This window comes from Eucalyptus grandis, chromosome 2 (assembly GCF_016545825.1).
Source record: "Eucalyptus grandis isolate ANBG69807.140 chromosome 2, ASM1654582v1, whole genome shotgun sequence".
In the NCBI taxonomy this organism is placed as follows: Eukaryota; Viridiplantae; Streptophyta; class Magnoliopsida; order Myrtales; family Myrtaceae; genus Eucalyptus; species Eucalyptus grandis.
Window position 1 is genome coordinate 1,428,802 of NC_052613.1, and position 26,996 is coordinate 1,455,797.

General features: G+C 39.6%; 1 protein-coding gene and 1 pseudogene across 14 annotated transcripts; one reads left to right on the forward strand and one right to left on the reverse strand.

Annotated features, from left to right (window-relative positions):
• LOC108955000 lies at positions 1 to 19,637 on the reverse strand (annotated as a pseudogene).
• LOC120286313 (rhodanese-like domain-containing protein 11, chloroplastic) lies at positions 19,638 to 26,661 on the forward strand. Of its 14 annotated transcripts, none has more exons than XM_039304402.1 (9): positions 19,638 to 19,947; positions 20,177 to 20,272; positions 20,828 to 21,437; positions 21,725 to 21,764; positions 21,844 to 21,918; positions 22,477 to 22,564; positions 22,643 to 22,713; positions 23,566 to 23,638; positions 24,762 to 26,661. In XM_039304402.1, the coding sequence occupies exons 3-9, from the start codon at positions 21,029 to 21,031 to the stop codon at positions 24,783 to 24,785; spliced, it is 780 nt and encodes a 259-aa protein (XP_039160336.1). In that variant the 5' UTR covers positions 19,638 to 19,947; positions 20,177 to 20,272; positions 20,828 to 21,028; the 3' UTR covers positions 24,786 to 26,661. The 14 variants fall into 14 exon arrangements, 12 of the variants coding, with proteins under 12 accessions (XP_039160336.1, XP_039160337.1, XP_039160341.1 ...); XM_039304403.1 differs by having other exon boundaries at positions 22,646 to 22,713; XM_039304407.1 differs by lacking the exon at positions 24,762 to 26,661 and adding an exon at positions 23,739 to 24,348.
• The last annotated feature ends 335 nt before the right edge of the window (positions 26,662 to 26,996 follow it).

Here is a 26,996-nt window from a genome sequence, read left to right on the forward strand (position 1 = left end):
TTAACTAGAGAATGGAATGGCAACAATAAGGAGATGAACTTTCCTGTGGATGGTAAGACCAGTGCATTCGGTCATGTCCAAATCCTCCGCTTTCAGACCCTCGGGCAGTGCCCAATCGAACTTGTTCACCAGATTTGCCAAGACAAGTTCGTTAGTCACCATCGCGAATGACGAACCAGGGCAACCCCTCCTCCCGGCACCGAAAGGAATCAGCTCGAAATCCTGTCCCTTGAAGTCCACCGAGCTGTTCAAGAATCTCTCCGGCTTGAACTTGTCTGGATCGTCCCACGTGCCGGGGTCCCTTCCGATGGTCCACGCATTTGTGATCACTATAGTCCCGGTTGCGATGTCGTAGCCTCGGATTTTGACGTCCCGGATCGACAGTAGCGGGATGAGGAGCGGGATCGGAGGGTGTAGGCGAAGAATCTCTTTGAGGACTGCTCGCAAATAACGCATTTTCTCCAAATCCACATCGGTTATGTTAGGCTTGCCGTTGGCAATTTTGCGAACCTCAGTTTGGAGAATGTTCATGGCACGAGGGTGTCTTAAGAGCTCGGTCATTGCCCACTCCAGGACTGTGTACGTTGTATCAGTTCCAGCGGCAAGTATATCCTGCACAGGCACAAGCGTACTTAATAATCAACCATCAGGGACAACTAATGATGCTTATCGCTTCATTCAGTTATGACTCACAAGTATTCTTTGAAACGTATGAGTCACAACTGAATGAGGCGAAATATATATAGAGAGACACTTATAACTTCTACTATATCTTAAAAAATTACTGTCCAAATTTGTGAATATTTTCGAATTAATGAGAACTTATTACATAAATTTGTAATTTGAATCTTTAGAATTCTTTTAATTAAGTCATCAACTCGGTTACCCGACTAATCTTGGTAGGCACAAAAGAACAAATGGTTATATCTTTTATTCCTAATTAGGAAACATATTCATCTGGTGTTATATGATTTGTAGGGTAGAAACATAACATCACCCATGATTAAATAATTTTAATTAAATGTATGTAATGTTTATATTTCTAATTCTTCTATAAACAACTGTTGGAGAAAGTTTTCTTCAAAAAATATGGGTGGACAACATTGTTGTTGGGGTTTATTCTAAGTCGGCTGTGGAAGAGGTTAGTGGTCAGTTTATAAGTGTGAGGAAAAGTCTCGTCCTTTGAGTCTTTGGGATGAGAGGAGCTCAAGACTACCTAATTTGATAGGAAAAAAATTTGAGTGCAATAGATAGTTGGGGGAGAAAAGAGGGAGCTTACCAAGACGAGTGCTTTGACGCTACCGGCACCAAGAGCAAAGCCAACAATGTTATCCTTCTCAATCTCCAGCAAAACGTCCACGAAGTCTCTCCTGTCTTCACCTCCGCCGCCAATGCTTCTCTCCTCCATCTTCCTCCTATGCTCCTCCACCACCTCATCGAGGAACTGGTCAAACTCCCTCGCGACCCGCTCCACTCTTGCGTCTAGACCAGTCAGCTTGTTGATCCACCTGAGGCTCGGAATGAAGTCCCCAACGTTGAAAATGCCCATTAACCCCATCATATACGCCAACAGTCCCTTGAACTTCTTGCCCTGCGTGCCTTCGCTGTACTTCCTCCCCAGAGCCACCCGTCATATGATGTCGTTCGTCAACGATGCAAACACGTTGCTCCGGTCCACCGAGCGATGCTGCTCGATCTTCTCCATCAACAGAGAGGTCTCTTCTTCTCGGACCGTCCGGAACGAGTGAACCCTCTTGTTGCTTAGCAGCTGGAGAACGCAGATGCTCCTCATTTGCCTCCAGTACTCACCATACGGTGCCAGCGACACGTCCTTGCGCTGGTACAGAGGTCTCTCGAACAGGGTTGACCTGAGTCGAAGAAATGACACGAATCGGCACAAGGTCAATGTCCATATCTGTAGTCCACCGGGACCTTCTCCATCATCAATGCTAGAAAATATAACTCTAACAGAGAGTTAAGATGCATGAACAATGGTTGACAGGCTAAGCTATAACCTCGGTTGGTCGGAGAAAATGAGGTCTTGGGTCTTCAAGATGTTCCATGCACAGTCGGCGAAGATACGACTAGGATGGGCGCGCTTCCGAAGTGGAGCATCATCAAGGGGCCATAGCGTCTAGACAAGGCTTGGAGCGAGAGGTGAGGGTAATCACTGAGCTGGTGGTGTATGAAAATTATTCATGTAAACAACTTAATTCACATAAACAACTTATTAATCAATAAAAATCGGATCCATATATGATTGTAAAACACCGACATCAATAAGTACATCGGAATTAAAGTATATATGTTTGAGCCATTACTTCACTTGAAGAAAAATATATCACTCTAATAATCAGAGATCTATTGGAATGTCGTATCTTCCTTTTTATGATCTATTTTAGTATAGTAGCTTTCAATGAGATTAAAGTAACTGATAGGTATAACATACTATTTTATAGGCTAAAAATGGGATCTAGTAAACCCTAATCAATAGTGTGTCAACTGAACCCTTCCCAATACGGACTTCAGTTAAATATAATTGCCTACACTTTATTGCTCAACTAGGCCCGTTATTAATAAATGTTAAAACCCAGTTCAATAAAGTCACTTAAGGGTTTAACAAATATTGGAATATCCATTAACCTGGTTATTTAAAATAGAAAATCAATTAATTAATATAACCCATATTATAGAAAATTTCCAACATTCTCTCACTTAAGTTACATTAATTAACTTATTTTTATTTTGAAAAAGATTTGAAAACGACACTATGGGGTTAATAACTGAAAATTTTGTTTTATGTGGCTATAACTTTAAAAAATAATATTCCAATAACGGCATCTCAAAACCAATCCAATCCTATATAACCTCAGTATAGGACTGTGGAGATTAATGTGTTAAGAAAATACCACAACACATTACCTTCCATAATCACATATAATAAGCATTATATTTTCATGAATCATGAGCCTAGTAGTGTAGTAAGAAATAGTGCCAACATGTGATCAAAATATATACTATTTCTTAATGGTCATCGATGTAATTTCTCGACGACATGAAACTCTACTAGCGCAATTTCTAAACAACATGAAATTGCACGACTATATCACAATCCAACTTGAAATCTCATAATCAATGACATCCAGTCATCTTTAAACTAAAATTTGTTTAAATATACTGTTTTATATTTCTATTTCTTAGTCAACAGGAGAAAGGATAATAACAGAATCAACAATAATGATCATTAAAAATAAATGCTTTAATAGACATCATAAAAACATTATCAATTTGCATATAACTATAATATCCATAAATACAAATTATATAACCCCCACTAACAAAATAAATCAAAAAAATCTAAAACACCCATATTCTTTACATGTCCTTTAAACAAAATGGGTCGTAAGTCTTTTGTTAGAGGATCAACTGACATGGACTCAGTTCTGATATTTTCGATCACAATGTCTTCCTTTTTAACCAAGTCTTTAACAGTATAATATTTGATCCAGTTAACATTTCAACCGTGACATGGTTGTTGTTTACAGCAAAAATAATTGTTTGTCACACATAATGCAATAAGATCAATTATGGGCAATAAACAATTCAATAAAAATAATTAGTATATTATAAACTCTCCTTTGGGTAGTGTGTATAATATATAATTATTTTCCACAACATGAAATTTATAAAGTAACAACAACAAGGAGAATTACATATAATTGTCAAGGATCCATCTCCTTTGGGCAGACAAATCCTTTAAATTATACATTTCCATTATCACAACATAGAGGGGAATTACATATAATTTTCAAAAAAATTATCCCATTTGGACAGATAAATATTTTTCAATTATATATCCCCATCTTTAAAATTTGGGAATTAATATTCTTGCTATCTTCCAAATTAATATACACAATAACCCCATTTGAGCGAGTTATTATATATATTAATTTTTACCAATAAGGAACTCCAAAAATTTATGCCCAAAATTCATTAAACAATATGAAGCACTTTACAACATGTGTTTCTCAAGATCATATTGCATTTATCAAGTAACCATTTTTGTAAAAAAATTAAAATTAAATTTTTTATTTTATTTTATTTTATTTTAATATTTCGGACCCTCTCGTAGGACATGACCTGCGAGCAGCCCAGATTAGATCATGGGCCCAGACTCGCAAGGCCTAAAAATTTGGCTCAGCTCGTAGGAGCCCATGCTCCTTTTAATTAAAAAAAGGCCCATAATTTAGGCTATAGGCCCACATGAAAAGAATGAATAAAATGGGCTTATTTAGCCCCGACCTAAGAGAATTTAAAGCCCCAAGATTCTGGTCTCACGCCCAGAAACTGAATTTTAAATAGAATATGGGCTAAAGCCCATATTTTAGCCCAGGCCCGGTTGGAGGTCATCTTCAACCTCCAGCCGGGTCCCGAAACCCTGCAAAACCGGGTCATATGTGTGACACCCCGAACCCTTCGCAGGTCGTCACCAGCGCCGATGTTACACTTTATTACATTTCTTTCTTTCGAACAAGCGTCCAAATTGGCAGACACATTTTTTTTTTTAAAACAATCGGTCCTAACGCGACTCATAGCGGAAGCAAATTAAACATCACCATCTATCCCCCTACCAATCCATGATACAAATACACACCAGCTAAACATCAGGATTTTATAAACAACTTCGACGCCTTGCTTACATACTTATATATATAGCAAGATGGGGTTCCCTTCGGGTCGGTACAAAAACAAGAAAGGTTAGGACTCGCCATGTCCTACCTAAAATCTCAAAAGAAACCTCGACCCCTAACATCATACGTGCACAAAACCCTCCCATCGAAAGCGTCGACTATCTACATCAAAAAGAGATCCAGCTCCTACTCATCGCGCGCAGGTCTCACACCCAACCCGGTGCATCAGGTGGTGGCGCGCGGCAGCATCCCTCGCATAGCTCCATCCCGTCAAACGTGCACAGAAATGAACTCTTGTATGACAGGACCCCCAGCCAGGCCCACGTCATACATCACTAGACAACGTACTCAGATAAAAGTAAGTCCGGGAACAGAGGGACAGTCTATCTCCGCACACTCAACCTCTACATCAGACGGTAGACCATAGAATACCCCCCGCGAGACGGCAGGAAGTGGCATACTGCTAATCTGAAATGTTATTTCCCAAAAGGGGTGAGTACAACCACTCAGCAGATAGGGAAATCCAATAACAACCCAATGCATCATGCATATCATCATACATGACAGGCATTGCTTAGCTTTTTGATGTCATACGTATTCATGCATCATCATATCATACATATCATCATCATCACCATGCATATCATTATGCATATCATCATGCATATCACCATGCATACCATATCATAGGTGATCACCATACCACATCACATCTCATCATCATCATGCATCATCATGCATATAATATCATAGGTGATCATCATATCACATCACATCTCATCATCATCATGCATATATCATCATGCATATCATATCATGGGTGATCATCATATCACATCACTTCTCATCATCATCATGCATCATCGCATATATTATCATAGGTGATCATCATATCACATCACATCTCATCATCATCATGCATCATCATGCATATATTATCATAGGTGATCATCATATCACATCACATCTCATCATCATCATGCATCATCATGAATATATTATCATAGGTGATCATCATATCACATCATTTAATTCTCATCATTATCTTTTAAATTCGATCACCACATCACCCCTTCTCAATTATCAATTTCATCATCCCTTCGGGCAAAGACCTCCGACAGGTTCCCAAAGATTCCAGCCATCCCATGGCCACCGGGCTTCCGGCCCCCCACATTCCAAGCATCTCGCATCTCAACTAGCATCACGAGGCATTCCCTTCGGGCAGAAACCTCCGACAAGGCTTCCGGCCTTTACCCTTCTAGTCAGGCATCCCGCACCCAAATCTTGGCATCGCGAGGCATTCCCTTCGGGCAAAAACCTCCGACAGGGCTACCGGCCCCCCACATTCCGGGCATCCTAAATCTCCCAGGGAATTTCGGCAATGTATCTCTGTACATTCCGGCCTCATCCTCCTCCACAACCACTTCTTCATTTACCATCATCCACATATACCATTTCTTTATCTCAATTTAACACGGCAATTGGCATGGTATCAAACAAATCACACTTGACATGGAATTCACACTTGCATCTCAATTCATATGTCATACACATGCCAAAACTTTATCCCATACACATCTCAATTCAATACATGTACAAGGACCATGTCATACGCATACCAAGACTTTATCACATATACATCTCAATCCAATACATGTGCAAAGACCTCATTACACATATGCCACACAAATAGAATTGAATCCATGGCCAAATAAAAATCCATTTTATTTTATTGTTATTTTATTATTTATTTATTTATTTATTTTATTATTTAATATCAATAAATTCCCAAAAATTACAAAATCCAAGAAATTATTAAACAAACCCATAGGATGATATTTACTTGCAAAATTCATAGCCAATATGAATTTTTACCAAATTCCATAATTTTCCAAAACATCCTATGATTCTCGGATTTAAACCAAATGCACAGTTTCCAAATAAATTCAATTAAAATATTCATTCGGCCTCCAAAAATTACGAAATTTTACAGGGTGATAGCCAAAAAATTTTCGTGCATCTTTCATGCAGAACGCCAAGTCAAATTCCTTATATATTATTTTATTCAACCTCACGAAGCTTCTGGAACCCTTACCGCATCGTCCAGAATACACATCTCCGAAATACTGAGATTTAACCTACCTATCCTCTTTAGTTTCTTCTGAAATTCGGATATGTCATGTATCAAGGTGTCCTTTACAAGTTTCATGAAGGGATCTAGGTCAAATAACCAAATTATAGTCGTCTTTTAAGTCCTTGAAGTCTCGGGTGTCTCGGAACACACCACCAGAATCAATCATCTCCAAGATCTAGCCGATTCACTAGGCTATACTCGTTAATTTCTCTTCAAATTTGATTATGTTGTATTTTAAGATGTTACCTACAACTTTCATGAAGACAACGAAGTGAGATCTCCAACAGAAATCAACATGCAATCAAGAAATCAGTAAGAGGTCAGTGAAGATTTCGCAGATCTAGGGTCTCCGTATGATAGAACTTTTGACCCCTCAAATATCCATCGTTTTCTACTAAATTTCAGTATGTAATACTACAAGATGTTAGCTTCAACTTTCATGAAGACACCGAAGCCAAAATCGGACTCTAAACACACATGCAAGCTCGAACAAGATACTGACTTCCACAAACCGAGCAAGAACAGTCACACGGCTTGAAAACAACCAACCCTTACCTCGGTTTCTCTCACAAACACACTCAAAACCGAACATGCAAAACCATATACACACATGCAAGAGAAGTTAAAGGACTCCACTTGCCTCTAAGATGGACAAACGACGGCGTACGGCGGTCGGACACGGCGGTCGGACGGCGAGACACGGCGGCACACGGCGGCTCCGCCTCCTCTCCCTCTCGGTCTCTCCCTCTCTCTCGCGATTTCTCTCTCTCTCTCACCCTTTCTCTCGGCCAAAATGGAGGAACTGGTCATCCTCTCTCTCTCTCCCCCTCTTATACTCCCTAGAGCTCATGATTAGTAATGATTACTTTGCCTAAAACCAACCAATGCATGCCCATCCCCTTTGCCACTTGTCATTTTTATTTTTAAACTTGATTGGGCTTGGGCTTTGGAGTTAGCCATCCGGCCACTCCTCCTTGGGCTGGTCGACAGCCTTCTTGGGCTCTAATGGGCCGACTAGCTTGGCCCACCAAGCTTTAGGCTAATGGGCCCAAGGCCCATTTTGAAAATTCAACCCCTTTTTCCTTTCTTTTTTTTTTGAAATTCTTTTTATAAATATTCTTGAATTCCAAATTTTCATCTTGGCCAAAGTCTTGGGATATTTTTAATTATTGAAATTTAAATCATATGGCCAAGCATTAATCTATTAAATTTAAATTTCCACAATCATAAGCACAAATCATCAAATTAAAAGACTAATGGCTAAAACATAAGCCATGAAAATTCTACCACCTAATTAAAGACTTTAACACACCTTATGGCTTGGCTTTGAATTTCTGGGATGCCACAATTCTCCCCTCCTTAGAGAATTTCGTCCTCGAAATTCAAGCACTACTCGCGCCTTCTTAAAATAAATAAGGATATTTTTCTTTTATCTGATCCTCACTTTCCCATGTGGCTTCCTCCACATCATGATGTCGCCATAACACCTTAACTAATGGGATCTTTTTGGTCCTAAGAACTTGCTGCTTTCGATCCAATATCTGCACAGGCTCCTCAATGTACCTTACTTTCTCATACATTTTGATGGCTTCATGATCGAGTATGTGACTAGGATCCGGCTAGTACTTCCTCAACATCAATACATGAAACACATCGTGCAGATTTTCTAACTTAGGAGGTAACACTAAACGATAAGCCACATCTCCTATCCTCTCAAGAATTTCAAAAGGTCCAACAAACCTAGGTCTTAGCTTACCCTTCATCCTGAATCGAGATGTTCCTTTCATTGGAGATACCTTAAGGAATACATGGTCTCCCACACTAAATTCCAAAGGCCTTCTACGTCTATCTCGCGTAGCCTTTCGTCTACTATGAGCTGCTCTAAGTCTTTCTCGATAGCTTCAACAGCCTCGCGGTAACTTGCACCGCCTCAGTCCTGTCAATTTCCTTCACCCACTTCACTCCAACAGACAGGAGTTCTACATCTCCTTCCATATAATGCTTCATAAGGTGCCATGCCTATACTCTTCTGAAAACTATTGTTATAGGCAAACTCTACCAGATGCAATCTTTCATCCCAATTTTCTTTGAAATCAATTACACAGGCTCTCAACATATCCTCTAATATCTGGATCACTCTTTCCGATTGACCATCTGTTTGAGGATGAAAAGCAGTACTAAACTGAAGCTTAGATCCTAACGCAACTTGAAGACTTTTCCAAAAATTCGAAGTAAACCTCGAATCTCGATCTGAAGTAATGGTCACTGGAACACCATGTAAGCGTACCACTTGACTTACATACATGTCTGCATACTTATCCATTGGGTAGTCCATGCGAATCGCTAAGAAATGAGCCGACTTAGTCAAACGATCCACTATAACCCAAATTGAATCATGGTTCCTTGATGTCCTTGGCAATCCTTGCACAAAGTCCATCGTTATATGTTCCCATTTCCATTCTGGAATGTCTAATGGTCTCAAAAGTCCTGCGGGTTTACGATGCTCGCTTTCACTTGCCGACATGTCAAACATTGAGATACGTACTTAGCCGTATCTCGCTTCATACCATTCCACCAAAATTGCCGACGCAAATTTCGTACATCTTTGTACTACCCGGGTGGATACTATAATTACTCTTATGTGCCTCCGACAGAATTTCCTTCCTCAATTCCTCATTATTGGGAACACAAAGTCGTCCTTGACATCTTACTATTCCATCATCAAAGACTTGAAATTCTGATATTTTCCCTAAAGATACAGCATTCTTCACTTTCAAAATCTCTGGGTCAGATTCTTGTAGGATTTTAAATTTTCTGGATAATCTCTGGCTCAATCCTTAATGCACTAAGCATGCCAGTAAGACAATCCATTTCCAATTTAAACTCTGAATTGGCTACAGATTCTAACAATTTCCATTCTGCCATCCTTAAACTAGCCATTTCTACGGCCGACTTTCGACTAAGAGCATCTGCTATCCTATTCGCTTTCCCTGGATGCTATCTTATCTCACAATCATAATCCTTCAACAACTCCATCCACCTCCTTTGTCTTATGTTCAATTCCTTTTGTGAGAACAGATATTTCAAACTCTTATGATCCGTATAAATCTCAAACTTTTCCCCATACAAATAGTGTCTCCATATCTTCAAGGCAAACACTATAGTTGCTAGCTCTAAATCATGCGTCGGGTAATTCAACTCATGGGGTTTCAATTGTCTGGATGCATAGGCTACAACCTTGCCATGCTGCATCAACACACATCCTAGTCCTTTGTAAGATGCATCACTATACACTGTGAAACCATCAGGTCCAGTAGGTATAGTTAGAATTGGAGTCGAAGTCAATTTCCTTTTGAGCTCTTGAAAACTCCTTTCACATTCTCCATTCCACTCAAATTTCACATTCTTTCGGGTCAATTTAGTTAAAGGTCCTGCCAATTTTGAAAATCCTTCAATGAACCTTCTATAATAATCGGCCAGTCCTAAGAAACTTCGTATTTCAGTAGGTGTCGTTGGTCTCGGCCAATTCACTACAATTTCAACTTTTGCTGGGTCTACTGCAATTCCATTTCCTGACACCACATGTCCTAGAAATATTATCCGATCCAACCAGAATTCACACTTACTAAACTTAGCATACAACTTATGCTCTCTCAGAGTCTGCAAAACTATTCTCAAATGTTGCTCATGTTCTTTAGGCCCTTTCGAATACACCAGAATATCATCAATAAAGACAATCACAAACTGGTCTAAATAAGGCTGAAATATTCTATTCATCAAATCCATAAATTCAGCCGGGGCGTTAGTCAATCCAAATGGCATAACAAGGAACTCATAGTGTCCATAACGAGTTTTGAATGCAGTCTTAGGAATGTCCTCCTTTTTAATTCTTAACTGATGGTATCCCGATCTCAAATCAATCTTAGAGAAGACCGAACTTCCTTGGAGTTGGTCAAACAAGTAATCAATTCTAGGCAAAGGATACTTGTTCTTAATAGTCACTTGATTCAACTGCCTATAGTCAATACACAAGCGCATTGATCCATCCTTCTTTTTCACAAACAAGACCGGTGCACCCCAAGGTGAAGCACTTGGTCTAATGAATCCTCTGTCGAGCAACTCCTGCAGTTGTACTTTCAATTCCTTCAATTCAACTAAGGCCATTCTATATGGGGCTTTTTGATATTGGTCCTGTTCCTGCATTAATTCAATTTCAAATTCAATCTCCCGCTCTGGCGGCAATCCAGGCAATTCCTCATGAAATACATCTTGAAATTCGTTAACTACACGAACTTCCTCAAGATTAGGCTCCTTCCTTGCATAATCTCTAACTATGGCTAGGTACCCTTGACATCCTTTGTCAAGTAACTTACAAGCTTCTACTGCCGAAATAAGCGCTACAGGCAATTGGGTTTGACCTCCTAAAAATTCACAACTAGACTGATCAGGTAAGACGAATTGAATCACTTTTCTATAACAATCCATTCTAGCCCGATACTTACGAAGCCAGTCAATTCCTATAATAACATCAAAATCATACATAGCCATTACAACCAAGTCTATTTCCATGTCCTTTCCTCCCATGGATATCTTACAATTTCCACACACCAGCGTAGACAACACCATATCCTTTAAAGGCGTGGAAACACAAAGAGGCGTCTCAAGAGGCATAACTTCTATCTTATTCAAACATCTATATCTTTCGTACACAAACGAATGCGTTGCACCCGTGTCAAACAATGCATATGCCTTTTCACCATTAATAAGAATCGTACACGAGATAACATTCTTGGAAGCTTCCGCTTCCTCCCGGGTAATCGCATACACCCTTCCTTGTGCAGGCGGTCTCTGAGGATTTCCTTGCGGATTTGACCTAACAGCACTCTGATATCCCTGTCGCACTGAGCCAACACTCACTTGCGACCTCTCTTGTGGGCAATTCCTCCTAAGATGACCCACTTGTCCACAACCAAAACACTTATGTTGTCCCATACAAGGTCCTGGGCCATGGCGTACATTACACTTCTGACAAATACCAGGTTGATAGGGTGCTTTCCCTATATTCAGACCACTCCTTGCTCCTCCAAAATTTCCAAAGTTACCCTTCTTCTTCACATTCCAGGTCTGACCTTGACCAGAATAAGGTCTCTTCCCTTTTCTCATATCACTAAAATTCAACGGTTTCTTAAACTCCAACCTTTCCCTCAATAGCTCCTACTCCACTAACTGCGCCCTTTCATAAATCTCATTATAATCTCTTATGCTCAAAGGCACCAGTTGCTTCCTAATATCGCCCCTCGCCCTTTCAGGAATCTCTTAGCATTCTCTTCCTGATCCTCAATCAATCTAGGAGCATATCTAGACAATTCAGAAAATCTAGCCTCATACTGATCTACAGTCAATCCCTTTTGTTCTAGCTGAACAAATTTAGTAATCTTCCTATCCTTAGCACAATCAAAGAAATGCTTCCTATTGAAAGCCCTAACAAACTCCTCCCAACCAACATCAGTACCTGGTGGAAAGATTATGTCCTTCGAAGCTCTCCACCAAAACTTTGCATTTCCCTCCAATTGGTACTCTGCTAAAACTATTTTCTCAGCATCGGTGCAGTCCACCCGCGAGACGGCAGGAAGCGGCATACTGCTAATCTGAAATGTTATTCCCCAAAAGGGGTGAGTACAACCACTCAGCAGATAGGGAAATCCAATAACAACCCAATGCATCATGCGTATCATCATACATGGCAGGCATTGCTTACCTTTTTGATGTCATACGTATTCATGCATCATCATATCATACATATCATCATGCATATCACCATGCATATCATCATGCATACCATATCATAGGTGATCACCATACCACATCACATCTCATCATCATCATGCATCATCATGCATATAATATCATAGGTGATCATCATATCACATCACATCTCATCATCATCATGCATATATCATCATACATATCATATCATGGGTGATCATCATATCACATCACTTCTCATCATCATCATGCATCATCGTGCATATATTATCATAGGTGATCATCATATCACATCACATCTCATCATCATCATCATGCATCATCATGCATATATTATCATAGGTGATCATCATATCACATCACATCTCATCATCATCATGCATCATCATGCATATATTATCATAGGTGATCATCATATCACATCATTTAATTCTCATCATTATCTTTTAAATTCGATCACCACATCACCCATTATCAATTATCAATTTCATCATCCCTTCGGGCAAAGACCTCCGACAGGGTTCCCAGCATTCCAGCCATCCCATGGCCATCGGGCTTCCGGCCCCCCACATTCTAGGCATCTCGCATCTCAACTAGCATCACGAGGCATTCCCTTCAGGCAGAAACCTTCGACAGGGCTTCCGGCCTTTACCCTTCTAGTCAGGCATCCCGCACCCAAATCTTGGCATCGCGAGGCATTCCCTTCGGGCAAAAACCTCCGACAGGGCTACCGGACCCCCACATTCCGGGCATCCTAAATCTCCCAGGGAATTTCGGCAATGTATCTCTGTACATTCCGGCCTCATCCTCCTCCACAACCACTTCTTCATTTACCATCATCCACATATACCATTTCTTTATCTCAATTTAACATGGCAATTGGCATGGTATCAAACAAATCACACTTGACATGGAATTCACACTTGCATCTCAATTCATATGTCATACACATGCCAAAACTTTATCCCATACACATCTCAATTCAATACATGTACAAGGACCATGTCATACGCATACCAAGACTTTATCACATATACATCTCAATCCAATACATGTGCAAAGACCTCATTACACATATGCCACACAAATAGAATTGAATCCATGGCCAAATAAAAATCCATTTTATTTTATTGTTATTTTATTATTATTTTATTATTATTTTATTTATTTATTTTATTATTTAATATCAATAAATTCCCAGAAATTACAAAATCCAAGAAATTATTAAACAAACCCATAGGATGATATTTACTTGCAAAATTCATAGCCAATATGAATTTTTACCAAATTCCATAATTTTCCAAAACATCCTATGATTCTCGGATTTAAACCAAATGCACAGTTTCCAAATAAATTCAATTAAAATATCCATTCGGCCTCCAAAATTACGAAAGTTTACAGGGTAATAGCCAAGACATGTTCGTGCATCTTTCATGCAGAACTCTAAGTCAAATTCCTTATATATTATTTTATTCAACCTCACGAAGCTTCTGGAACCCTTACCGCATCGTCCAGAATACACATCTCCGAAATACTGAGATTTAACCTACCTCTTCTCTTTAGTTTATTCTGAAATTCGGATATGTCATGTATCAAGGTGTCCTTTACAAGTTTCATGAAGGGATCTAGGTCAAATAACCAAATTATAGTCGTCTTTTAAGTCCTTGAAGTCTCGGGTGTCTCGGAACACACCACCAGAATCAATCATCTCCAAGATCTAGCCGATTCACTAGGCTATACTCGTTAATTTCTCTTCAAATTTGAGTATGTTGTATTTTAAGATGTTACCTACAACTTTCATGAAGACAACGAAGTGATATCTCCAACAGAAATCAACATGCAATCAAGAAATCAACAAGAGGTCAGTGAAGATTTCGCAGATCTAGGGTCTCCGTATGATAGAACTTTTGACCCCTCAAATATCCATCGTTTTCTACGAAATTTCAGTATGTAATACTACAAGATGTTAGCTTCAACTTTCATGAAGACACCGAAGCCAAAATCGGACTCCAAACACACATGCAAGCTCGAACAAGATACTGACTTCCACAAACCGAGCAAGAACAGTCACACGGCTTGAAAACAACCAACCCTTACCTCGGTTTCTCTCACAAACACACTCAAAACCGAACATGCAAAACCATATACACACATGCAAGAGAAGTTAAAGGACTCCACTTGCCTCTAAGATGGACAAACGACGGCGTACGGCGGTCGGACACGGCGATCAGACGGCGAGACACGGCGGCACACGGCGGCTCCGCCTCCTCTCCCTCTCGGTCTCTCCCTCTCTCTCGCGATTTCTCTCTCTCTCTCACCCTTTCTCTCGGCCAAAATGGAGGAACCGGTCATCCTCTCTCTCTCCTCCCCTCTTTTATACTCCCTAGAGCTCATGATTAGTAATGATTACTTTGCCTAAAAACCAACCAATGCATGCCCATCCCCTTTGCCACTTGTCATTTTTATTTTTAAACTTGATTGGGCTTGGGCTTTGGAGTTGGGCCATCCGGCCACTCCTCCTTGGGCTGGTCGACAGCCTTCTTGGGCTCTAATGGGCCAACTAGCTTGGCCCACCAAGCTTTAGGCTAATGGGCCCAAGGCCCATTTCGAAAATTCAACCCCTTTTTCCCTTTTTTTTTTGAAATTCTTTTTAGAAATATTCTTGAATTCCAAATTTTCATCTTGGCCAAAGTCTTGGGATATTTTTAATTATTGAAATTTAAATCATATGGCCAAGCATTAATCTATTAAATTTAAATTTCCACAATCATAAGCACAAATCATCAAATTAAAAGACTAATGGCTAAAACATAAGCCATGAAAATTCTACCACTTAATTAAGGACTTTAACACACCTTATGGCTTGGCTTTGAATTTCTAGGATGCCACAATATGACCCGGTTTCAACCCCCCCCCAAAAAAACATAATAGTTGATTTTTTGATGAAATTTCTCCATGGGTCTTGCTTCTAACATCAATATAATTTACTAGAATGAATTAAATGAATAAAAAATGAGTAAATCTTCCTCATATAAGCTTCAAAATTTCGATCTAAGCCTCCCATGGCCAAATTCAATTTTCTTAAATTTAAGCCCTAAAAACTTACCTTAATGCAACAAAGGATAACAATACCCATTCAATGATTTACATCGAACATTAATCAATTGCAAGTAATTTGAAAATTCTAGAACATTTCATGTATAAACCCCGGAATTTAAAATTTTAAATTCTCTCTCAATTCTCAATGATATTATACAAATTATATATGGTTGGAAAGATCTCAACATGTAGAAAAAAAAAGCCCCTATGGTTTTAGGATCAATCGAGTAAGAAATCCACATGAAAAAATAACATCCATATTTGGCTCGAAGAGGAAAATTTCTAATTAGGAAAAATTATCAAAAAAGTCATAAACCTATTGCAATTTTCCCAATTCAGTTCAAAGTTTTTTAGTCATTTTAGTCCTAAACCTTTCACAATCGTATCAATTCAGTCAAACTGTGAATAATTTTTAAATAATATTTTCATTTGATTTTTTAATTAATTTTTTTAAATTTTAGTTTTCCTTTTTTTCTCTCCTTTTTTTTTTTTTTTCCTCCCTCCTTCTTCCTCTTGCTCTAACCACCGCGAGGGGAGGGCCAATCTCTAGATTAAGGTGGCTAGCTAGTGGCAAGCTCACCTCTCTATTGCTGGGCGAGGCCGACCTTGCCTAGATTTGGTAAGGCAAGCCCTCGCTAGTGGATCAACAAGGCGAGCATTACTAGGGGCTAAGCTAGGTTGAGCTTGCCGATCCACTGGCAAGGGTCACCCTCACCAGATCTGGCCGAGACTTGCCTTGCTAGTGGCTAGGTGAGCTCACCCTTGCTTGGCGATGGTGAGGTCGAGCTCGCCCGATCCATTAGCGAAGGCTTGCCTCATTGGATTCGGGTGAGGTTAGCCTTACCTAGCTAATAACGAGGCGAGCTTGCCACTAGTTGGCTGCCTTAGGCTGGCGATTGGCCCTCCCCTTTGGCGTTGGAGTAAGGGGAAGAAGGAGGGAGGAGGAAAAAAAAAAAAAGAGAAAAAAAGGAAAAAGAAAAGAAAAATAATAGTAATAATAAAACTTTTTTAAAATAAAATATTATTAAAAAATTATCCATTGGTGCCGGCAAGTGTCCTATGTCAACACTGTCCAAATAGATTAAATTTGCACAATTACAAAAGATTGGCGACAAAATTAGAAAATTGCAATAAATTTAGGAGTTTTTAGGTAATTTTTCCGATAAGGTGTCTCCATAATTAGAAAAATTACAATAAATTTAGGAATTTTTAGGTAATTTTTCCGACAAGGTGTCTCCATTATTGCTTGTTCAAAGTCCATTGGACATGAAGGGAATTGAGGTCTTCACCGCCTCTAGTGAAAAATACACCATCCCATTTGTCTTCAATAGCAAACAACAAATCTCTCACATGATTTGTGGCTGAAGAATAAATCTCTCCTGCGGCCAAACTTACATGACTCCCATGCACAGCTTGTGAGATTTGTTAGAGTAATTAAATATTAAACCACACTTTTTTTCTAATATCTTAAACTTTAGAATAATTGTCAATGGTCTCATTAAATCTCACATGATATTAAAACAGGAGATCTTGAGTTTAAATCTTTTCAGGCCTCTATTTGTCCCCTCAATTATATATTTTCCACGCCTTTAGATTAGGCCAAAGTATAGCCTAGGTATAAGGGAGAGTGTTAGAATAATTAGATATTAAATCATGTTGTTATCTAATAGTTTGAGCTTTTAAAACAATTGGCACTAGTCCAACCAAATCTCATAAGATTCAAAAAAATTAAGACCAGCGTGTTGCTTTCTTTCGCTTCTTTCTTCCACACATGACAATAGAATTAATGTTGGCAAAAAAACAATATCTATGATCTCACAAAAGTCCAATTTAGACTTCATTTATTCACAAGCTTTCGACCATATTTATCCAATTGGCTCAAACTCGAGATATAATTTAACAATTCTCCATCTTGCAAGTCATAGTGTTTATTATCCATGGCAGCTATCCCAATGCCCTGACAGGCATTCACTCTCTACATATGCCAATTAAACTCCATGAAAGCTTGACCTTTGCCAAAAGAATGGGTTGTTCATCATGTCTAACTATTGCAATTTTCTTCATAAAACCTTGTCCCTTGCTATGACATCTTAGACAAAATGATCCCTAATGCAGATGTGTTTTGTTTGCGTGTGATAAATCAGATTATAAGTTATATATATTGCACCTTGGTTGTCACAGTGTATAACGATGCTTTTCTACTCCAATCTAACGTCCAAAGTAAAACCCTTTAACCATATGCCTCCTTCGCTAAAGGTCATTGCCATGTATTCTACCTCAGTCAAAGACAATGCAGCATCATTTTGTAGGGAGGCTTTCCAAAACGTATTGCATCACCTATAGGTGTAAATACATACCTCACTAAAGATTTGAAGTCATCAAGTCACTAACATGATCTAAATCCATATAACCTATGGGCTCATTGTCATTATCATCCTCACCATCACTATACTAATGTTTATTGTCCCCTTTAAGTATGTAGAATCCACTTCACAACTTCCTAATAAAATCTTACTTTGGCGCTTCATGTGACGCTAACAACTCTCACAGCTTGTGAAATGTCGAGCCTATGCATACCATGGCATTCATTATACTACCCATCACACTAGAATAAGGAACATGAGAGATATGCTCATAGTCCTGCTCCTCTTCCTTAGTTTGTAGTGATAAATTATTAGAAGGTTTAAAGTGCTTGGTTAAATGGGAACTTACGATATTGCCGACTATATGCTAAAACATGCCATGATCTTTTGAGCTTATTTCTTTTAAGATAGAAAAGAAAAATATTGACATGATCTTCAACAAAACTGCTATCTTTCGAAAGAAGAATCTTGAGACTCAACTGGTAAAACAAATAGATTATGATGTCAAAATTGAGGTGTAGCTTCAAGTGGAACCTCTAAAGACCTTAAAGGTAACAAATGTTGAGACTACAGTTAAACCATAGTTCCTAGGACCAATGTGGGAATTGAGTTGGGTCAGAGCAATATGGTCAGTCCATGTTGACTCGAGTAGAATGGAAATTTCCAAGGAGCAGGAGACTCCTAGGGCGTGGAGGGAGATTCTTGCCTAGTTCGGGTTGTCCTATCTTCCCATGACCTATCCAAACCGGCCCTAAAAGAGGCATGAGAAGGGTGCACATAAGGTTCATGAAGAGCTCAGGTCCCATCGTGCAATCTCGCTGGAAAAAGAGAGAAGCATATAATCATATATACAAACAGGTTCTTGACAAGAGCACTCAATCATTGTACGATGAACTGGAGATAAGGAAACTTTGGAATTAAACTAATGGAACATCTCCATAATGAACTAGAGCACAAAGGCCAGAAAAAAGGTGCCAGAATGAACTAAAGGTTTGTGATTATAGAGCGCTTGTGCTCGTTCATGCTTAGAGTCCATACATGCCATGTTGAGTCATGTGATCCGAACCATCAAATGTGTGGGGCTCTACACTCACCCCACCATGCAACAGATGGAGTTCACTTAAACAAAACTCATCATATTTGACTGCTCATCACACTCACTCAATCAAGTGAAACTTGTCATATCTGATTGCTCATTACCCTCATCCACCATGCATTGTATGTAGATAGGTTTTTCACTTCAGTATTTAAAAAAAGGAAAAAAAAAAAAGAAAGACTTTTCATAAGAAGATATTGCACAAAACTGTAAATCAAGTCAATCACATATGTGAAAACAACACTTTATCTCACGAGAAAAATGCAAACTTTGCGAAGATTTTTGCAATGTGATTGTCCATAAACCGAGCTTATCTAAGATTAGTACACTTCAGTTGGCTGAGTGGTGGAAAGGTGACCAGGTGAGTTTCATGAAGAACTGACACTGGCCCAAATGATCGGCGGGCTTGCTGGAATGAGCCGAACTTGGGCCGGCGACAGCACAGGAGCAAAAACCTGACAGAGCATGTTCGCAACCCGACACGGCATTGTCCCCGAATAACGATGCGGATAAGAAAATGTCATCGTTCGCTTCTCTCAAGCAAACAAGGACAGAGTCGAAGGAAGCAAATCTTCGTACCACAGAGCTGAAAAGCGAAGGAGAGCATTTCAACGTCCCGTTGCATTACATACAATGGAAGCTCTGGGGCTTCCCTCCCTCGGCCCTCTCACAATTTCGCAGTCCGCCACTTCCCGCAGAGTGCGAACCGCGAGCAGCTCGCGGACGAAGACGCACTCACGGGGCTTTATGGAGCTCCCTCCTCTCGGATTGAATTCTTCTTTGGCAATTCGCCATAAAGTTCAGTAATTTGCTCATCCTTCTCGTTTGCGCGAAACTGGGTCGATTTGCTTTTCATAGTTCTTGTCATTTTTCGTTGGTGGGTCGAAGTGTTAAGCTCTTCTGATAGCATTCGTCTTGTTCTTGCTTTCGTTTCTTTAATGTGGATGCTTAACTTGACTTTGTGCCTATGTTCTTGCTTGTTTCGACTCTCTTATTCCTTTTTCTCGTTGTGTGTTTTTGATCCCAGAAGCGGAGTGTTATCAGAATGATAGCTGACACGGATGACTATGACTTGAGGCAAATGATGGATAAGGCTGCTGCCCGAAAGAGATGGGATTCTCTGGTACTTACACACATGTATCCACTGGAAATTGCTAAGTTCTGCAACTTTCGGACATTGGAGTTTGCAGCGTGTTTCATATTCCGAGAGTCGAATAGCTGCTTTTAGTCCAGTCTAGTTACATCTAGAGACAATTCACGGGGAGGATGAGAATTGAACTGGCTGTTTTAAAATCTAACTGCTTTTAGGGCCTCTTGTTGTAGTTGTTTTACTTGATGCCATATGAATGCCGTTTCCTGTTTCATTTTCTAAATATGGAATGGGATAATCTCAAGCCCCTAGATTGTGAACCAAAAACTGATTTTTAGGCTATTCATGTCTGTGCAAGCATTATGAATTAGACATTCATTAACATGTGTTTCTGGTTCAAAAGTCAAACCTTTTCGATCATAATCAGTACTTTAGGGCCAAGTCAGCACTCTTATTATATCATCACATTTGTCTTATGCTGAACGAGACACTGTATATCACATGATACGCAGCCATCACTTCCTCAGCTGCGGTAGGTCACTTTCAGAATATGTGCCTCAGGCTCTGCTTTTTCTGGAATCTTTACAGATTAGGGAACAAAAAGTTAAATGTCTAACCCCAAGGGAAGCTGGATATGCAATACAACTCTTAGATAAGACCCTATTAGATGTTCGCTCTTCTGTGGAAAGCAGCAAGGCAAGTGCTTGTTTGTTCAGTTTTTTCCTACCAAATTCTGTGTTGAGCCCTGAAATGAACTCCACCTTAGGAGAATTTTATGCAAGCTGGTAAATGGGCATTGTTCCTCAGTCAACTCTTGCTAAACGTCAAATTTGCATTACGTTTTTTTTGCCAAATAAAATGCTTTTACAATGTCATCTCGTGGATTGTACCATATTAAATTGCATTTTACTATTTCTGATGATTGTCTCCTGCTGTGGGATTTGGCATGTCGTTTGCCACCTGACTTGTGGCTGTATTCTTTACTGTCAACGGAGGTTTTTTATTTTTATTTTTATTTTGTATGTTGAGGTTGTCTTATTAATTGTTCTTCCTTATCAAAGATTGAACCATTCTTGTTATTTTGTTTCTTTGCTGCTTAAGGCTTGGGTCAAAGGATCAACTTGGATTCCCATATTTGATGACAATAGTGGATTTGATCCTGGGACTCTTTCTAGGAAGATGATAAACTTTGTGATGGGTACTTTCTTTTGCTTTACTTGCTTCTTCGAGAGGTGACTGTCTTTGGCAAAACCACCATTTTCACTTATGATCTAGCACTTGTACATTCGAAGAAATCCTACTTGGGATATTAAAATGTGCTGAGATTAGTCTTCTTTCGACCATATGATCTGCTCGAAATGAAAGATATTGATATTGCTGGACTTTGATGCTTTAGGCATGATTGGTGCTTACAGGTTGTGATGTCATGTAACTTAGAGAGAATGGCCATTGGCAGTGATGACCAATTTCTCCATGTATTTGTAGGTGGTTGGTGGAGTGGTGCTCCTACATTGTCCTATAACAAGTTCGTTCTGAAAATACATGCTGTCGTTCTTTTTCCCTAGTTACATGCAACAGTATATAGATTATTTACTCTTCAACAGGCAGTTCTTATCGAATATTGAGGAAAAATTCCCAAAAGACTTGGATCTTATTGTTGCATGCCAGAAAGGTTTGAGGTAAGAATTTTTGCTCAAAATTGTCCAATCCAATGCTGACTACTTGGGTGGCTTTGTTTTCTTATTAAGTTGCTCACATGCCTTTGTTGAAGAAACCAATTTTACTTGGTTTCGTTATCCCCTATGCAAAATGAATGCCGCTTTGCTCTAGAATGATCAACTGTCCATCATGTGCTTGTAGCTTTTCTCATGAGAAGCTGACCTCTTGAGTGATGTGGCAAAGTTGGAACCATTTTGTTTTCTGGCAGAGCAGTGAAAGTATTGGACAATTAAATAAGAAGCCTTCCAGTTGAAACCCGTGCAGTTGCTTTAGCAGCAGAAGCATGGTCATAACATGCATCTAAGCGAACCATAGTTTCCCAATCTCGGAATTGTAACAATGAAGGGCTAATAGAAAATAATGTGTTTGCATCGTTAATGCAAGTGCAAGGATATTCAGGCTAGGATCTTTGTTGGCACACATTTGTTCTCAGATGTGGGCTTGCTTTTATGTCTATTGACAATTAATCAAACTATGGTTTATCGTCATTTCTTTTCATTTTCTCTTATTTTTCCCAGATCATTAGCTGCTTGTGAGCTCCTATACAATGCTGGGTATAGAAATCTTTTCTGGGTTCAAGGTGGCCTAGAGGCTTCTGAAGAAGAGGTAGGCATCTTCTATGATTCTTAAAGCATGATTAGAGATGATAAGCTAGTTATGATGGTGGTTGCGACCATTTTTGAGCAGGATCTCTCCAGAGAGGGCCCCCAGCCTCTTAAATTTGCTGGAATTGGTGGTGTTTCAGAATTTCTGGGGTAAATATCTCATTATTTGAGCCTTTTCTTTAGATGCGCATAACTGTTCTGTAGTTTCTACTTTATTTTCTAATTTTCTTGACAATCACAACCAGAGTACAGAAAGATATGCATTCAGAGACTCTGTCTGCACATTCTTTTATGCTTTCTAGAACTTACAATATGCTATGTAATGGTAGAAGATTGGTCGAGAATGTCCAGAGTTTGAAATTTGCAGATACAGATAATTATAGATCATGTGGCTGGATGGTGGAAAACATCATGAGGTTGTGCATTAATTCAGGTCAAGTTGACCTGATCTATATGAGCACGAACAGTTGACTGGGTGTGGTTGTGAGTGGCTGTTCAGTATTAGGATAAATATAAAGCCAAATGACAAAATAAATCCCAACATTTTCAAAGATTTTTGATCTTATCCCAACATTTCTGAGAAAGAATTTTAGAAAGAATCCTTCCCAAATTCCATTTTTCTTTTGGTGTTATTCCCCTCCTCCCCCGGCTTTTCTTTTCATGTCTCTGTCTCAACGTTGTAAATTGGAAAATGTTTATGGAACTTATATCAACGTTTTTTTAACTTACTATGAATTTCTCAATTATTCCACACTTGTAAGTTAGCAAATAGATTTCTTTGGATGGGTTTTTATTGACTTTGTGATACATTTGATGGTCAATATCTTTTTTAATATGACAAGTTTCAAGATGAAGTAAACTATTTTTCTTTTTTCCTTTTCTTGTTAAATTATCCTGGGCAAGTATGGTTATCATTAAGTAAAATACAAAAGAACTTGGCAGCAGACTTTTCTTTTACTATACTGGACATTCTTATAGTTTTCCGCTTTTACCCATTCTTAGTTGGACTGACCAACAAAGAGCAGCAGCTGCCAAAGAGGGTTGGGCTTATCGATTAGTATTTTCTGCTCATCTGGTAATTCTTCTATTTGATAGATTTGTGAAAAGTCCCCTTACGGTCTATTATGAGTCTCACATTGGCTTGATAGATTAATTTCTTGTTGTTGGCCTAAAAGGACTAATTTCTGGTTGCTACATTCTGGTATACATTGGGCTCTTTCTCGTTGCGGATGCCTTGTTCCTTGGTGTGCAACAACTGGGTCGTTATCTTCAGGAGCTAAGAACCCACTGATAATAATTGCCAAGTTACTGATGAAGTACCTTCAGACCTCAGTTTTGGACCATGAGACAAAGACCTTGAGTTTTCCTAGCATAATGGTGGAAGTAGCTCATAGGATGAAAATAAAGTCCCTTCGCTTTTCTTATGTAATCCTTTGCATCTATGAAAGGGATTGCAGTTTGTAGCTGTCAATTTAGGCTTTGTTTTGGCTAGTTGAGTGGCTGTTAGACTAGCTGGATTGTAAACTATCTGAGCACTTTTGGTGAGAGAAGCAGCATTTCATCAAAGAAATTTTGTTGAGCTCTCGCTGAGTCGGACATTGGTCCCATAATTTGTGTGTAGCTGGTGTGGGACAATTGTGCCTGCAATGACTAATGCGGCAATGCCTTTACGTTTTGTTTTCTCATTTATTTTAATGCTTTATCTACCCTTTTCTTTGTCCATTGCCACAGTTTTCACATAACATCATCTCAAGTAGTAAAGGGAGCTCTTATTTGGCATTTAGTTGCATGAGCAGTTTTTAGTTGGGACAACATTGTTCTAAGTGAGGCATATTCTCATAAAACCCATTATTTTGAGAATAACATCAAGAGTGTTCTGTGTTCTGCATCGTTTACAACCCACTTGACAGGGCTAGATCTGATTTATAGGTTTTACTTCTAGGCTGCTCATTGGTTTACATGTTTTGGAGAAAGGGTGTTGGTAGCAAGAATAAGGTTGGTAATACTGTGCATTTTGTTGCCAAAGCATGTCTGGTTGCGCTTTGATGCCGAAACATGAATCATCAGACTGGATATCATAGGAGAGCCCGGTTATAAGCTTCATATTTGAAATGGGGTTATATGCGTGTGCATGTACGTGCTGATCTCAGAAGCTAGCTAGTCCTTGACTTAAATTGCTTGAAATTATGTATTTGCAGACCAAGTACATGACATATTCTTAACTACAGAACAATAGATCACAGATAGCATGCTTCTGTAACAAGCAAAGGGTGATTGATTACTAAGTCGGAAAGATTTCTAGCCAGCTAGTTTGCTTGTCTCTGCCATCGTCTAGGAGAAGCGGGGTTTGGCTGCAACCATAAGGTTGGCAATTCTGTGCATTGTGATTGCAAAAACTTCAGTCATATCCAAATCCTTAGGCTGGATCCCATCAGGAAGCTCCCAATTGAAACTGTGAAGAAGTTGAGCTAAAGCAAGCTCAACACTGGCATTTCCAAATGCAATCACCAGGCAGCTCCTTCTACCTGCACCGAAGGGTATCAGCTCAAAATCCTGCCCTTTGAAGTCAATGTCACTATTTTCATTGAGAAATCTTTCTGGTCAAAACGATTCTGAATCAACGCAGGATTCTGGGTTCCACCCAATTGACCAAGCATTGACAAAGAAACGGGTTTTGCTGGGATGGAGTACCCATCAATAGTTATGTCCTCCATAGATTCTCTGGGGCCTAACACTGGAGCAGGAGTGTGCAACCGGAATATCTCCTTAATGACAGCCTTCAAGTATTGCAGTTGAGGTAGGTCAGTTTCTTGCACGAATTTTCTCTCTCCAACGACGCTTTGTACTTCAGCTTGTGCTCTTTCCGTGGCTTTTTGATTGATGACAAGCTCTGTCATTCCCCAATCAAGGGTTATGAACGTTGTATCAGTTCCTGCTGCAAACATATCCTGCAAAATCCATATGCTACGTATGAGAGGTTTCTTCTTGCTAGGGGATCTGCTTGGCTATACAAGTATATTGATGTTATAAAATACTGAACCAGAGGGAAGGATGATTCACAAACCAGGATGATGGCTTTAACATTGTCCCTGGTGAGAGGCATATCACCATAACCAGTCTTCAGTACATCAAGTAAAACATCCACAAGATACTTGTGCGACTCCGTAGCTTTGTTTTCTTTTTGATGATCTCTCAGTATCTCGTCGAAAAGGTTATCAAAGCGCTAAAATGTGTGCTGAAGTCTGGACTTCATCCCGGTCAGGCTGTGGATGAATTCCATGGAAGGAAAGAAATCTCCTATGCTGAATCCTCCGAGCAACTCCTGATACTCCTCCAGCATCTTTTGAAACCCATGCCTGTCGTAGTCCCTCCTCCTGAAAAATCCCTCCCGAAAGCTACCCAACAGAGAACATCATTTGCATAGAAACCAAGCAGTTTAGTTAGATTTGTGGCGCCTGGAAAAGACTGTAATACGGTCAACTAACCGAGCAACTTCTTCTACCCTGACATGACTGTATGACTGAACCCGTTTTGCACTAAGCAGTTCAAGTATGCAATTTCTTCTTATATGCCTCCAATAAGGACCATAGGGGAGAAGACCACGTCAGTGCAATCATAGAACAAGTGTTTGGCGGAGAAGATCTGAGGACGGCTCGAAAGTGCGAGGTCGTGGGTTGTCATTACCTCCTTCCCCATTCTAGCTGAGGAAACAACTACGGTTGGGATTTCACCAAGCTGTAAGAAGATGATTGGGCCGTATGTTCTCGCAAGGTGGTGGAGGGATATGTATGGCAATTGCCTAGCTGATGGATTTCTGAGGATCGGTAACTTGGGAGGGCTTGGTGGGAGGTTGTAGTTGCTTTTCCTAGGCGTGTTCTTTAAGAGAACTACAATTACAGCTGCTACTACCAGGATTGAGAGAAACAGATGCTGAAGGAGAGCCATTTTCATTTCACGAGAAACTTGCACAGTATGTGATGTTGCACTGTGGTCTTATTTGATCTGTATACAGTCTCTTCCTATACAAGGGACTTGTAAAAACTATCTCAGTTTGCTGAAAAATCTTTCGGTTTAGTCAATATAAGTCGAGTTAGCAGATGTCACCCTTTCTTTTGGTACTTCTGTGATAGGTTCGTCATGGTTCAAGACATCAGCCCTAGTTGCAAGTTGGCGTGTGTTCCTTCATCTTATCCCCTTAGCATTGCCTCAGGATAACCATCTTTGGTGGGGTTAGATAGTATACTACCAGGATAGGGGTAAAAATAGCAGGAAATACGAATGCTGTCGTGACACAAGTTGCCCAACTATCTAGTGATCGCTCAGTTACTGGTCTTGGAATTGTTTGGACTGCTGTGTGGACAACTGGTTTGTGGTCCTCCTTTTCTAGATCGATACGTAGTCCACAGTCAGGCCAATCATCGGAAGCCCCATGC

Excerpts from the sequence above, each read along its gene's own strand:
- LOC120286313 (XM_039304402.1), top strand. The coding sequence starts at position 21,029 with ATGGGCATTGTTCCTCAGTCAACTCTTGCTAAACGTCAAATTTGCATT. Across the intron at positions 21,919-22,476 it reads GCATGCCAGAAAGGTTTGAG|ATCATTAGCTGCTTGTGAGC; the intron begins GTAAGAATTTTT and ends TATTTTTCCCAG. Across the intron at positions 22,565-22,642 it reads TAGAGGCTTCTGAAGAAGAG|CAGGATCTCTCCAGAGAGGG; the intron begins GTAGGCATCTTC and ends ACCATTTTTGAG.